At 35.5% G+C, this 15,660-nt stretch overlaps 1 protein-coding gene across 1 annotated transcript in view; it reads left to right on the plus strand.

Moving 5' to 3' along the window:
• The window catches only part of LOC131052811 (uncharacterized), a 109,878-nt gene that overhangs the window by 32,802 nt on the left and 61,416 nt on the right, over nt 1-15,660 (plus strand). Inside the window, exon 2 of the mRNA XM_057987439.2 lies at nt 2,827-3,009. Coding sequence (XP_057843422.2) covers nt 2,920-3,009 — 90 coding nt within the window. The 5' untranslated portion in view covers nt 2,827-2,919. The remainder of the gene's footprint in view (nt 1-2,826; nt 3,010-15,660) is intronic.

The raw sequence follows: 15,660 nt of genomic DNA on the forward strand, positions 1-15,660 counted from the left end.
AAGCAAAAACGCCTTCCTTCCCTAAAAAATCTCCACAAAAAATTGCTTTGAAATCTTCAACAAATCAATTTTTCATGCAAATCGGGTTTTGGGAGACACATGACAAGTTCGATTTGTCCAAAATGAAGCAAATCGGGTTTTAGAGAGAAAATAACAAGTTCGATTTTCACTTTTCCCACTTTCATGTCAAAATCGGGTTTTTTAAGACAAATAGCAAGTTTAATTTTTCACTTTTTCACTCATCAAGCCAAAATCGGGTTTTTTTGGACAAATGACAAGTTTAAAATAGTCAAAAATGCATTTGCAAGGCAAAATCGGGTTTTTTGGAGCAAACTGCAAGTTTAAAAATACTTGTAAAAGGGAAATAAAATCCCTACAACAAGTTAAAAACACTTGCACATATGTAATGGGGATTTAAAATCCCTATTACATGTGAAAACCATTAAAGTAGGGGTTTTTTGAACAAACTGAAAGTTTACTTGCAGTTGAGCCAAAAAATCCCTATTTTAACTAAAAATGACCAAAAAACAATAAAAAGATAAAAACATTAAAGGGGAAACTTAAAATAAATTACAAGTGACATATTTAAAATAAAAGTGCACATGTAATTGATCAAAAATTCCCCTACAAAGACCATAACAATGAATATCTTTAAAACTTGCAGTTTGAAGAAAATTCTCCACCTGCAGTCTGGGTTTTAAAACCCGAAATTGAAGGAAAGGCATAGCAAACGAACCCAGAATTGGACGAAATTCGAAACATAGTTCGAGAATGGACTGAGGATCAAGCCAGTCCAAGGATTAGTCGAAATTCTGCCTCAGGAAGCGTGCCATAGAGTAAAAATTTCCATTTTTTCATAAAAATTTCACCGTAGTGGTCCTTCATTTTTGGAAACAAAAATGAGGACAACAGAAAGTTAATAAACAGGCTGATCCTTGCTCTTGTGCTAATAACTACATGGGCTAGGGGGTTTGTGTAGGGAGAGGCAGAGTAATTCGGTCACAAGATGGGTAGACCCCAAGATGGGTAAGGTCATGTATTCCTGAAACCTTGAGGGGAAGTTCCCAAGATGGGGTATGGAAACATATGTCCAAAGAAACCTTGAGGGAGCCTGCTTGTAGACTATGTTTCAAATGCCCTAGCACAGTAATTCTACCATTTTCTGTTAGGGTTAGGGAAGAAGTGAGAGCAAATCCTAAATTTAATTAGCTATTTTTTGCATTATATATATATTTTATCCTCAATAACCTAATTTAAGACAGAATAATGCTTAATGATGTATGTTAATTAATGGAAAAGAGGTAGTCTTCTGATAGGGGACATTACATTCACTTATTCTTGCCATCTTTCAAATTGTTTTCTGAATATTTTTCCATTCCTAGCCTGTGCTAGGTTGTTTTGTGGTTCCATTTAGTATTACTTCCCTTTTTTTTCCTTCCTTATTTTATTCATACATTGAATCTATCAGATTCCTTGGATAAGACTTTTTAAATTATCCATGCATGAATTAGAATGTCTTTTTAAATTATCCATGTATGAATTAGAATGTGAATTTTTTATATATTACTCTCATAACCAAATATTTATAGTTCAACATGTTAAGCTTCATAATTTTTGTGTAGTTGGATTTACAGACTGTGTTTTTTTGCTTGAATTCATGAGGTAAGACCTAATGTTTCTTGAATTTATCAAAACACTGGCTGAAAAGAGGCTCCAAAGTCAATATGGGATGTGGAATCCACATAAGGGCTATTGTTGGTGTCTCCTCTAGCAAGTTGAAATCCAATGTCTATTGCTTCATAGCTGAGCTTACTTGGCACATGACTGATGACTTAGTTTAAAAAACTCACAATCTGTTATCTAGGTTAGAAATCAACATTAGAAAGTAGCTTCGAGCCAACATTATCATGGTAAAATATTGTGTTTGAATATTATTGACTGGGATTGGGCAATTTTGCTAGAACTATGATTCTTTGTCTTAATATTGTGTGAAATATGTAGGCTGATTTTGATTTTATCCCAGCAGCTGGATCAAATGAATTTACTCATCTATAAGCTTAGGATTCTATCAATGTGATGATTCATTTTAAATTTGAGCCTGTTTTAGCTTGTGCATCATGTCAGTAATCTATCTGATAGACAAGTGTCATCATTGAATTCAACACGAGAAGATCCACCACCATTAAAGATGAACATCATTATGAGAGGAATTAGCATCAACATTGGAACATATTCACAATAAAGTAGCCTAGTAGATTGGAGTGTTATTCAAGGTTAGCCATCTCAGGAGATGTATTTCCACATAATGGCATTTTAGCTGTTCTTGTTGCAGCTGTAGCAGGGTCAACATGAAGAATTGTGCATCACATGAATATGTACCTAGGATTTAGATCATCACTATGATGGAGGGTCTTTGGGAGAGCTCTCAACATGAACAAGAATGGTTCGATCATTATGTTTCAACAGTTGAAGTACGGTGCATGACAAAAAATACCAATAGGAAAACTGGAAGGTGAAGAAGATGAAGAGTGAGGAAGAGAGTATCTGAAAAGGAGTTTAGGCTGCCTAATGCATCAAATCTGTAACATATCTATTTTTTCCTGTTGAGATTATAAAAACTATAGGCTTTGGAATGCTCACTATTTCCAACAAACATATACTTCACATTTTTTCTATCAAATTTCTTCCTTCTATGATTGTTTTTATTAAGTTATTTTGTGCTTGCTTCTGTATTGAGGTTGAGTTATCAAGGCATCAATCTTGATTAGTTTTGTAGTTGCAATTTATAATATTGGTTAACTTTTGTATTGTTATTATTTCTTTCAGGACTTTTTTTTCAAGTCGTACTTTGGGATACTTCATCAAAGAATTCCATTTTTTTCTACTGAAATAGATAATTTTCAATCCATCCAATCAATCATGACCAAGAAGAGGAAGCTTTTCTATTATGCTGTGCGGAAAGGCTACAATCCTGGGGTTTATCAATCATGGAAAGAATGCAAGAATCAAGTATTCTCATTTTTTTACTATATTCTTTATCCTTTAATGTTACAAATATTGAACCGTTGGAAGGGTTTTTCATAGTTGTATATGTATATTGGGCTTTGATTATTTAGTTTAGTTTTATTGTGCCTCAAACTTATGTGATTTATATATGCTTTGTAGCTCAACATCTTGTAAGCTTTTAAGTTATATTTTTATTTGAGTACATTTGAAAAACTTTGAATTATTACATTTAATTAAGATTTGTAAAATCTACTCTTACAAATTGTGCTCCATTTTTTATTTTACTGTTTGGGTATTTCTCTTTGAAGAATTGCTGATTTCTTTGGATGTCCTAATTGAAGGTTTCCATGGACAATTTTAGGTAGTTTTTAAATTTTTGTTGCTGCAGTTTAACATACATCTGTTTTAAGCAATCTCAAACTGATCTACATTGGTAGTCATTACACTAATGACTATAAGATTCCTACTTAATGCTTCTTTTGACACATTTGATAATGATTATTTATGCATATAATATTGTCCTAATGGAAAAAATAATTATGGTTACATGCATTGAAACAATGTGATAGTTGATAATTTCACAAATGTTATTCACATTTTAGACGAAGAACATTTGATGATGGCCATGGCTATTTAATCCTTGTATTGAAAACAAGCCTTTTCTCTCTTAAGCTGTTTTCCTTAGAGCATGCCAAGTATATTTGGGACGATAAGGTTCATTCTTTCATTATGTTTCTTTTGATGGTAGGATCCTTTTTGTGTCTGTATGTTTGTTTAATGGAGATGGTGGTGTACAACAAGTATTTCATATTTGGGGCAGGCAATAGATCTGCCTGAGGAGAAATAAACAGTAGTAGTTAGCTTTCTTATTACTTCATTCCTTAAGATGATATCAAATATGTAAGGGAAGTGGGAACTTCAAGGAGTTTGCATTTTTATTTGGGTTTCATATTTTCCAATCAAAGCGTAAACAATATGTTTAAAATAAGTTTCATACTTTCCAGGCTTTCTATCCGTTGAACACCTACTATGGTGCTAAATACTTTGAACATTAGGATGTTGACCTGTTGGGAGAGCTCATTGGAAATGAAGTTATTTCAATTTTGGTATGCTAAATATGGTAGGATTTGAGCTGATATTTCTATTTAGTTTTATGTCTAAGTAGGAAAATTTAACTAGAGTCTATTTTCTGCTAACCTTTTTGTGGTTTAGTAGAGTTTTCTTATATTTGCAGGATAAATTGTTAAAATGAAGTTGTTCTAAATATACTAGAATTCGAGCTTATATTTCCATATATATTTTTTACTGACTATGGAAACTTCACGAGTATATTTCTTTAAATGATATTGTTTTAAGTTTTAACCTTTTGGTGGTTTAGTAGAGTTTTCTTATAATGATGTTCAATTTACATTCAATATGCAAGTTATATTCTATTTAAAATAATCTTGTTATATATATTATTGAATTAATATATGAATCTGACTATCTTCTTGTTTGTGGCAGGTGAGAGGAGGATTTGTTATTTTCTATGTCCTATCTCACGAATGCCACTCAATATAAGTATATAACAAATGGGGTACGATCAAGCAATGCCTTGATCGGTCATGACCGATCAAGACATTACTTGATCGTGCCTCTTTGTTAATACAAAACAAATGCATGCTCATTGTTAATATCAATCGGTGTGTAAATACTTTAACAACCGATGACTATCGGTGTTTGCACAATTCTAACAGGGGATAGTTATCGGCATTGTTAGCCTTAACAACCGATAACTATCAGTGTAGGCTTAACAACTAATAACTATCGGTAACCTTTATTATGCCACCCGATATATTGAAGCATATACAACCCGATATTAATCGGTGTTTTGATTAATCACTTATTTACTATCAATTATGTTAATCGATATAAATCGGAATGCAAGATTTAGTAATCGATAAACATAAACAAAAGATATAGTATGATTATCAATGTTAAGTGTTTGATCGAACTGAATAGGTTATTTATATGCAAATGTAGAATGGCTATCAAAGAGGAATTAATTGCTTAAAGGTTTTATCATAGTTATTGATATGATAAATGATTGAATGAGAGACTTCATTTATCTCTCATTCAATCATTTATCTTACCAAAGCTATCATGCATTAACACTCCCTCTTAGCTAGGTAAGATGAATGTAAACAATATATTCAAGCATCACAATTCAAATGATAGTTAGCATTTTAGACATTCTAGAAAATCATACCATCTAATCATATGATATGAAGTATCACCTAAACACGTGATACTGAAGTCCACATCAATCTTGTGATTGACAGGATATCACTTAAGCATGTGATATCAGTATTGCTTACACACGCAATACTTAAGGATAATCATATGAGGAGGATTAACTTCTCATCTTATCGAAGTTGTGATATGTGCACTAACACTTTATACAAATGTTTTATCACAACACAATCATGGCACATCCATGACACACCAGAGATCCAATATGATAACTGGTTTGGACATTATAAGATCGTCACCTTATAATGTCTCCATACAAGTGTTCATTATCTTGAGAGATCGTCACCTCTTAGATATGAACCCAGGGGATAAAATCCCAAAAATGTCCTATCATGACAAAGAGGTTTACACATTAAACATCTTATAGATATGCAAATATAGATTACAAAGCAAATTACCTTTCTATCATACCTAAACCTTTTCTGAAGTGATCAACCTTCACTCTGGAAAGAGGTTTGGTTAGAATATCTGCCATACTTCCAATCCTAGGAAGTAATGAAGGAGTCCTAAGTCTTTCATATCAAATTTTTTGGATAGATCTTTCTTGCATTGATCTATAAGGTGATCATTTCCTATGATTAATAAGTCATCAGCATATAAAATCAATATTAGCATATCACCTTTATTTCTTTTGTAGTAGAGATTAGGATCTACATCATTTTTGGAGAAGCCTAGTCCTGAGAGATAGGTGTCGATTATTTCATACTAGGCCCTGGGAGCCCGTTTGAGCCCATAGAGAGCTTTCTTGAGTCTACACACATGAGACCCTGCATCATGAATTTCAAAACCTTCAGGTTGCTCTAGGTAGACTTCTTCTGAGATCTCACCATTTAGAAAAGCTGTCTTAACATCCATTTGGTGTACCTTCCACCCCTTTGCTACTGCAATGGCTAATACAACAATTACTGATGTATACCTGGCAACAGGTGCAAAAGTTTCTTCATAATCTATTCCTTCCCTTTGTGAGAACCCTCTAGCTACAAATTTGGCCTTGTGTTTTTCAATACTGCCGTCTACAGCATGTTTGATCTTGAAAAGCCATTTAGATGAAACCACAGATTTCTTAGTTGGCCTAGGAACAATCTCCCAAACATCATTTTTCATAATGGATTGATACTCTTCAGACATGACATCCTTCCATACTTGATGTTGAAGTGCATCTGATACATTGTTTGGTTCGACTTTAGAGAGATCATTCATAAGGGCAACATAGCTAGTGAATTTATTAGGCTTTTTGCTTTCTCTGAAGGTTCCTAGAGGAGCAACAAACTTTTGAGCTTCTTCTACAGTTTTGGTGGCCCATAGTGGTCTTTTCTTGAGGTTTTCTCTAGGTGGACTTTGAGTTTCACTCATAGTTTTCTCAGGATTCTCCCTCTGAAGCTTAGGAGTAGGATCTCTATCTAAGCTAGGGGTGGGGATATATACTTCAGGATCTAGAGAGCTTTGGGCTCTTTTGAAGGCTAAGTTTTCTTCAAAGATCACATCCCTACTTAGTTCAATATTCTTGTGACCAGGGATATATATCCTGTAGGCTTTGGAGGTTTCACTATATCCTACAAAGATTCCCCTTTTTCCAGAGGGCTCTAATTTTAATCTTTTCTCCTTAGGTACATGAATATAGAGAGGGCATCCAAAAATCCTAAGGTGGCTTATATCCGGTTTTGATTTAGTAAAGACTTCCTCAAGGGTCTTATTTTCAAGATGAGAGTGAGGACATCTGTTTTGAATATATACAACTGTGCTAGTTGCTTCTGCCCAAAGATTGATATTCAGATTCTGATCAAGAATCATAGCTTTGGCAGCTTCAACGGTTGTCCTATTTTTTCTTTTTGCTATCCCATTTTGTTGAGGGTTGTAAGGTATTGTTAACTCCCTCTTAATCCCTGAATTTTAACAAAACTCTTTAAATAATTCTGATGTGTATTCCCCCCCATTATCAGTTCTTAGGGTTTTAATTTTGTTTCCTGAGTAATTCTCTGTTAGTGATTTGAATTCTTTAAACCTGTTAAGGATCTCTTCTGATTCTTTACATTTTAGAAAGTAGATCCAGGTTTTCCTAGAGTAGTGATCAATAAATATTACATAATACAGAAATCGCCCCAATTTATTTACAGACATAGGTCCACATACATCAGAATGAACTAGTTCTAAAATTTTACTTGTTTTCCTAGTACTACTCTGAAAAGCACCCTTAGTATTTTTACCTAGGGCACATCCCGTGCATACCCCTGAATGATATTGCTTTAGCTTAGGTAGACCTGTGACAAGGTCTCCCATTGATGATAAAGCTCTAAAATTTAGGTGGCCTAGTCTTCTATGTCAGATTTCATTGGCATTTGTAGTTTCATGAATTAGGGCTAAGTTGGGCTCTGTGCATAGCTCATACAAGTAGCCTTGTCTTTGACCAATTGTTTTAGCTTTCTTGATGGATGAGTTCTTTGGCCAAGCTAACACTTTGTTGTCCATGAAGGTCACTTTGTATCCATTGTCCTCCAGTGCTGATATTGAGACTAGATTCCTCTTAATGCCTGGAGCATATAGCACTCCTTTAAGTTGTAATGATACACTTGATTTTAGTTTGATGGTGCAGTTTCCAACTCCTTTGACCGAGTGTGTCTGGATGAGCCACTGTCAATCATCCAGGAGTTCACTTTGTTTGATGCTTGATTTGTGAGTGTTGAATAGAGCACATACTTCTCGGAGTCCTCTTCCCCTTTTGATTTTCCTGTTTTGGCAAATGTGGCTTGTTTAGCTCTTTCTGGACATTTGGCAGCATAGTGCCCAAATTTTTCACATCTGTAACACTGAATTTGAGAGAGGTCCTTCTTGAAGGAGTTCTTGCCGTGACGACCTTTTCTCTTCCTGAATTGCTTTTGCTTGCCCTTTTTGTTTGAGTTCGTATTTAGAACTTGAAGATCTTCATCTATATTCTTCTGTTTGATCCCTTTCTTGTTTTGCCTTGATTCCTCTTGGAGACAGTCAGCCTTCAGCCTATCGAATTTTGGGAAGTTATCCCTTGGACTGATGCCTTGGACGAATGTTTCCCAGATGCTAGGCAATCCATCTAAAGCAATGAGGGTTAATTCTTTGCTTTGGATCTCATATCCAAGGGTTGCTAGTTCATCCCTTAGGGTAGATATTCGCATGAAGTAGGCATTGACTGATTCTCCTTTTATCATGGCTATGTGATTTATCTCTCGTTTTAGAGCCAAGGTTCTACTGGCATTCGATATTTCAAAGGCATCTTCAAGTGCTTTGAACATGTTGAAGGTTGTTTCATATTTCTTTATAATGGGCATAATGTTGTTCCTTACCCCATCAACTATGATTTTGATAGCCTTATCATTTCCTTCTTTCCAAATTGCTTTGTCAGGTTCAGTCTCAGGTTCTTTAGTTTCAGTCTTTACAAGTGATTCAACTTTGTTTTCTTTTAGAATCATTTGAATTCTGAATTTCCATGCGGAGAAATCGTCACCTCCTGCGAGTCTGTCTTTCAAATCTGATAGCGCTAGCCATTGATAGGATTGTGATGTTGAATATATGCTTGATTTGAATTTTACGTAAAATTGAACAGCCTCAGGTTCGATTTAACTATAGCTCTGATACCATGTAAATGATGTTCAATTTACATTCAATATGCAAGTTATATTCTATTTAAAATAATCTTGTTATATATATTATTGAATTAATATATGAATCTGACTATCTTCTTGTTTGTGGCAGGTGAGAGGAGCATTTGTTATTTTCTATGTCCTATCTCACGAATGCCACTCAATATAAGTATATAACAAATGGGGTATGATCAAGCAATGCCTTGATCGGTCATGACTGATCAAGACATTACTTGATCGTGCCTCTTTGTTAATACAAAACAAATGCATGTTCATTGTTAATATCAATCGGTGTGTAAATACTTTAACAACTGATGACTATCGGTGTTTGCACAATACTAACAGCTGATAGTTATCGGCATGTTAGCCTTAACAACCGATAACTATCGGTGTAGGCTTAACAACTGATAAATATCGGTAACCTTTATTATGCCACCCGATATATTGAAGCATATACAACCCGACATTAATCGGTGTTTTGATTAATCATTTATTTATTATCAATTATGTTAATCGATATAAATCGGAATGCAAGATTTAGTAATCGATGAACATAAACAAAAGATATAGCATGATTATCAATGTTAAGTGTTTGATTGAATTGAATAGGTTATTCATATGCAAATGTAGAATGGCTATCAAAGAGGAATTAATTGCTTGAAGGTTTTATCATAGTTATCGATATGATAAATGATTGAATAAGAGACTTCATTTATCTCTCATTCAATCATTTATCTTACCGAAGCTATCATGCATTAACAGTAGAGACTATATTTATATTTTTGGTTTCTTTATTTTGTTGTTGAGTATCTTTTCTTTTTCGTGTATTTCTGTGACACTTTCTTAGGTATCTGTATAACCTCTTGCAATGTGGGCATTTCTTAATGTTTTTCATTGGATGGTTTGCTTTTCTTGTATTGATAATTTTCTAATCTATTTTGGCTTTCTTCTTTCTTAGCAGCCATTTGGTTATATAGACTTGGTTGAAATTCTTCATTTTCAGGGCTATTGCAATTATCTCTAGCTGGAGTGCTTAATTGGTTTGGGATTAGCAGCTTTCTGATGTGATGCATAGGGTCTTCCACCATCTAAGCAGTTAATAGTCTTGTTGTCATATTCTTAGTGGTTTAACTGTAATCTTTGACATTTTCCATATGTTACAGGGCAGAGACATAATAGCTGAGCAAACCTAACAAATAGAATTTTTGACAAAGTGGCATAAGACCTATATGCCTTTACAAAGTTTGGTTATGAATAAAAGATAAAACAAAATTTGAATATGCTGATAGTCTGAAATCCCTAGTTCATCAATTGCTTGTAGAGTTTAATTTGAGGAAATCTTGAGAAATGGGGCCTGAGGGATCCTTCTCAGCAGCACATCTCATAGTATTTCTATTGCTAGGAAGTTTGGGTGATCTGCAACTGAGAGTGCAAAATTCCTTGTTTATCATTTTGGAAGAATCCCTTAAGGTTAAAAATGCCTTGGTTGCTTGAAAACAAAAGTTGAAATTTGAGATTCATAGTCTGTCATGGTGAAATATTGGCAGAGATCAATGATTCCAACAAATTCTTCAGTGTTTGATTGTGGTACAAGATGGCTTTGTGATTTACTTTGTATCTCGAGCTTGACCATGAAGTTTATCATACAATCGTTCCATTTGCAATGTGATATCTGGATTGATAGAAGAAAGGTTTAATTGGACTAATCTTGGAGGGGGATATTTTGATTGGAGAGGCCAAAAGTTTTTATATCAGTTATCTATGAAACACTAAGATCCAAATCCAACCCACCGATAACCATAGGAGCATGAAGTCTTTGTGAGGGGGATGCTGACCAGATACTAAATAGTTTGTATGATAAGGTTTGTCCAGGGACAACAAGGTCAAGGTGGATGAAGTTTTTGAGTCTACTTCAGGAAGAAGGATTATTGCAGTAGGAACTAAGCACTGGAATGGTAGGGGGGAGAGAGATGATTAAGGATAGAACCACAATGTGCATGGGAGGTGGAAGATGGGTTTGGGAGATTGTTCATTGCTTGCAAGTTCATAGACAAAGGCAGCAATGGACCTAAGAGATTTGATCTTGCATTACACTTGAGAGAGAAGTATTTCTACCAATTTGAGATGCATGCATTTACTCCTGTACATTGTCTAATAAAATAGCAAGAGGAGGTATATGATAGAGGGTGCAAACAACTCTTTGAGTAATCTTGGACAATGAATGCTGCTGCATCTTGACAAAGCGTCCAGTAACATATATGCAGTCAAGTTCTCAGGATCTTAAACTGGACTTGACATTCTTTGACAAATCTACTTGAACCATTGTGCACTTTGACCACTACAGCAAGAATGATCTACATGGTGAATACTTGTAGGTTGGTCATGAGAGTCTACACTCCTTTAATATGAATTCTTGATAACACAGGCCACATTTATAATTAATAGGCACGATCTTTCAAAATCAAGCACATGGTATCATAAGGGGCAACAAATTAGAAGGAACAATATGACAATATGTTTATCAATGCGGGTGCTATATTATAGAGAAATTCTAGCTGAGAATATGATATTTTTAGTCATTCACTATCAGGTTATATTGGAAGACAAAACCACAATTCTTGGTTGGAATATTGAGAATAGAGGAGAGAGAAGGTCCAACAAGAATTACTATAGTTTCGATTAAAGGCTTTAAATGTTCTAATAGTATGTTCAATGGAGAGAATAATACATCAGATTATACACTATAGTATTTATGCATTGCAAAGATTGTTGTATTACAACCTAGGGCATAGATAAAATGTTAATTGTTGGTATCAATTTAATGAAGTAATTGGTGATAGGTAGGGAGAGTCTTCTTGTTGTGAATGCTAGTAGATTCTTTGAAAGTTTTTTTCCCATTTGATATGATTACATTGTACTTGGAAGAAAACCTTAACTATTTGGTTGTTTTGATGCATATATTACTTAGAGCCAATGAACATTAAAGAGAAGAAATGTGAATTCTAGAGGGGGCTTATGATATTAGTGAAAATTCTCGACAAAGGATAGAATATGACTTGAGTACCTTTTAAATAATAAGTGTGTGATGTGTTTTAGAGCATATTTAGCTATTAGTGAAAATTCTCGACAAAGGATAGAATATGACTCGAGTACCTTTTAAATACTAAGTGTGTGATGTGTTTTAGAGCATATTTAGCTATTAGTTGCTTTTTTACAACTAGTTATGCTTTTTTGCTTAAGTTCACTTAGGAGTACTTATTTTAGTTGTGCACCTAGTTTAGCTTTTAAGCATCTAGTTTAGCTAGAGTTGAGCTTTATTTAGTTCCTCATCCTTGCACTTCACTGACTTTAGTTCTCCTAAATTTAGCTCTGTGCTTTCTTTATAAGGACCTCATTGTTCAATTGTAACTCATTCTGCATTCTTTGCTTTTGAGTAATATAGCATTCATTTGTGCAGCTCTTGTTTGTGGAAGGTGTTCCTATTTGAAGTTTGATCTTGTAGAAGCTTTTGTTGCAGAATTCAACATGGTATCAAAGTAGATCTGCAATTTCCTATCCATTTTTTGAGAGAACTGATTATGGGAAAACTTCCGCTTGTGGTTAATCGACCCCTCATGATTTTTTGGTCACTTTGCCATCGTAGTATTTTTTATTTTGATGCAATTTTATAGATCTGATTTGAGGGGATGTGATTTTTGCACTAGAGAAATTTTGGTAGTTGCATGTGGTTTGATCTTGAAGATTTGGTAGACGTTTTTTTTTCCAGCTCTTCTTTTGCGGCTGCCATCGCCCATTTTTCTCTTCATCGAGCTCATCTTTGCATGAGCCACTTTATTTTTGGCATTCACCGTGACAGCTTTGTTTAGTGTTTCCATACGCATATGTTGGCGTCTATAGTTTGTTTCAGGCTTGGTGGCCAGGGGTGTGTTGTTTGAGGGAGGCATTTGCATGTCGCAAAGCTACTTTTTTAATCACAAGCAGGGTCGACTTGCGTTTTCCAGCTACTGCATCGTAGCAACTTATTGTAGAAGTCGAAATTGAGTTATTTTTTGTGGTAGCTGTTTGGGCAATGCCTCTTTTGATTACATGCACACGGTTTTTTCGCTATCTCCACATTCTTCTTCATCAACCATGGTCGACTTTGTTTTTTTGTTCCAGGCGACCTCTTTTTCAATAGATTCTTTGCTTTGACCACAAGCTACTGCATCGCAGCGACTTATTGTAGAAGTCGAAATTGAGTTATTTTTTGTGGTAGCTGTTTGGGCAATGCCTCTTTTGATTACATGCACACGGTTTTTTTGCTATCTCCACATTCTTCTTCATCAACCATGGTCGACTTTGTTTTTTTGTTCCAGGCGACCTCTTTTTCAATAGGTTCTTTGCTTTGACCACAAGCTCACTATCTTGCATTCGTGGCAAGTTTAATCTTTGGCATCTCTCGACTAGTCTGAGCGACTTTTTTACCGACGTGGAGGATTCATCGCATATACCAGCTCTCTTTGTATATTGACCAGCACACTCACAAACAAATCTGCGTGTTGGTTTTTCTAGTGGCCTATTTGTTTGCATTGGGTCTTTGGTGAGTTTGATGACCTAGCAACGACTTCCATATTTTGACATTCTATGCAACATGTTTTTCGGCCATTCACTGTTCGCCATTTACTATTGCAGTAACTTTATTTCATGCATGGTTGTTCAAAGATTTTTGAATGTCTTTCCAGTTTGATCATCAATGTGTGAGGCGTGAGGTCTTTTGGCTCATGTGTTGAAGGCATATTGCATGAGCTTCAAACTTGAATGTGAAGCCTCAAGATGATTGGTAGCTTTTGTGATGGGCATTGGTGGTCTCTTTGGATCAACGACTTATTCTAAGATTGGCAGTTGCATGGGCTTGACTTGGGGGTTGTGACTTTGATTGGCAGTGCATGCCGATCATCCATTTTGCATGGGGGCGACTCCTATTTTGGGCGTGTCATTATGTAGTATCTCACACTCTTTTAATAGCCTCCTTTCCTTCATGATATGATTTTTGACTTTGCATGGAGGTTGACTTGTTCTGTACATGCGAATTGGGTCGTGTTGATGTGTTTTCTATGCACATGCGAACACATAATAAAATACCAAGGTATCTTATCCTCTCTTGAACAAAGTTATTCGAATGGTGAAGATTTGCCTAAGGATCGATCAAAATAACTCCAAGGTTCCTATATGTAGGGTCTCTACGTGTGGATAAGCTCTTGTGGTATGATGTGATTATGCTGGAATCACAAGGGGACTTACATTCGATTGCCTAAATGCTTGATCTGCTGGAACTTGAGTCCTAACTACTCACCGGGGAGAATAAAGAAATAGCAAAAGGTGTAGGGTTTAGAGAATATAATCTAAGACCTAGAATGCAAGAAGATAGATGAACGACTAGGTGGAGTCCTACTGGGTTGGGTCTCACCATCAGGTTGAACAATCCGACACCAACTCAGTGCAATCTTCTAAGGGATGCTTCGAATATGTTCAAATCGTTACACCATCAGACACTGATCATCATTCAAGTTAATGCATGAACAATAAACGCATAACAATTCGAGATTAAGCTCATTCAATGCCAGTTGACCACACAAGGCGCACTTACAATCAGTAAGAGGCTAGTGGTTTGGACTAGGCGAATTCCACGCGTGTGCATTCGGTAACTTCCTTCATTCAATCTAATCATTTACCATCTATCATGAAGATTCAACAAGAAACCATGCATATTGCAAAGAAACAACATACTTCACCATAGCTTCAATGAAAATGGAGTTCATTTACAATCAAGGCAACAATTTCTTACCTTCTCTTCCTAATCTACTCTAATTGCTATCTATTCTCTATTGATCACTAGCTATTCTAAATTCTATTTTCTAACTATTCACTCCCTATTAACCCTTACAAATGAAGAACCAGAGATTTATATAGAGAGCTCTTTACATTTCAATGGCTCTGATTGATTTACAATCAATGGCTAGGATTACAAGATGAAAGCCCTAATTAGGGTTTGTTACAACAAACTTCCCTTAGCCAATGAGAAAATTACATTCAATGCTTGTGAACCAATAAGAAATCGGGGTAGGTGCCTCGAAGTTTGTGCCATCACTGGTGAGTTAGGTACATTGAATCTGGACATGCTGATGTGGACCTATCTGATTGGAGGAACAATGACTGAGATGCCACATTGTCTTGCGTTTGTGCTTGGTTAATCAAGGAATGTCATATCTCTTGATATTCAATGTGATAATGATGAGAAGCTAACTTTAATTAACTCCTCTGAAACTATCTGCTTCTTCAACGTACCCTTGCACTGACCTTGGTTGATCCTCCTTTGTCCTCGATGTGCTTGAGGAACGATGTACCCTTCCTTGGTTCTCTTGTGTTTGATGAAGCCTCTTCATGGTCAAGTCACTCCTCCTCCGGTGGCTCACCTTGCCTTGAAGTGTTTATAAGATCTTTCTTCTCTGCCATCTTGCGATTTTCCATGTGGTAGAATGAGGTCTTTGAGGATGGTTAACTCCATTGCTTGCAAATCCTTGAACACTTGAAGTCCTTCAACTTGGAAGCACTTTGAGTCCTCTCACACATTTGAAGTGTCCTTGATGATGATAAAACTTGAAGAGGTCGCCCTTGTCCTGGCTTGATCTCCCTCCAACTTGATTTTATTGATCTGCAAAACAAACAAAAGATGGTGTCAAGCACTTATGATATATTCATCCTAACATGGTAT

The sequence above is a fragment of the Cryptomeria japonica genome, chromosome 8, assembly GCF_030272615.1.
Source record: "Cryptomeria japonica chromosome 8, Sugi_1.0, whole genome shotgun sequence".
NCBI lineage: Eukaryota > Viridiplantae > Streptophyta > Pinopsida > Cupressales > Cupressaceae > Cryptomeria > Cryptomeria japonica.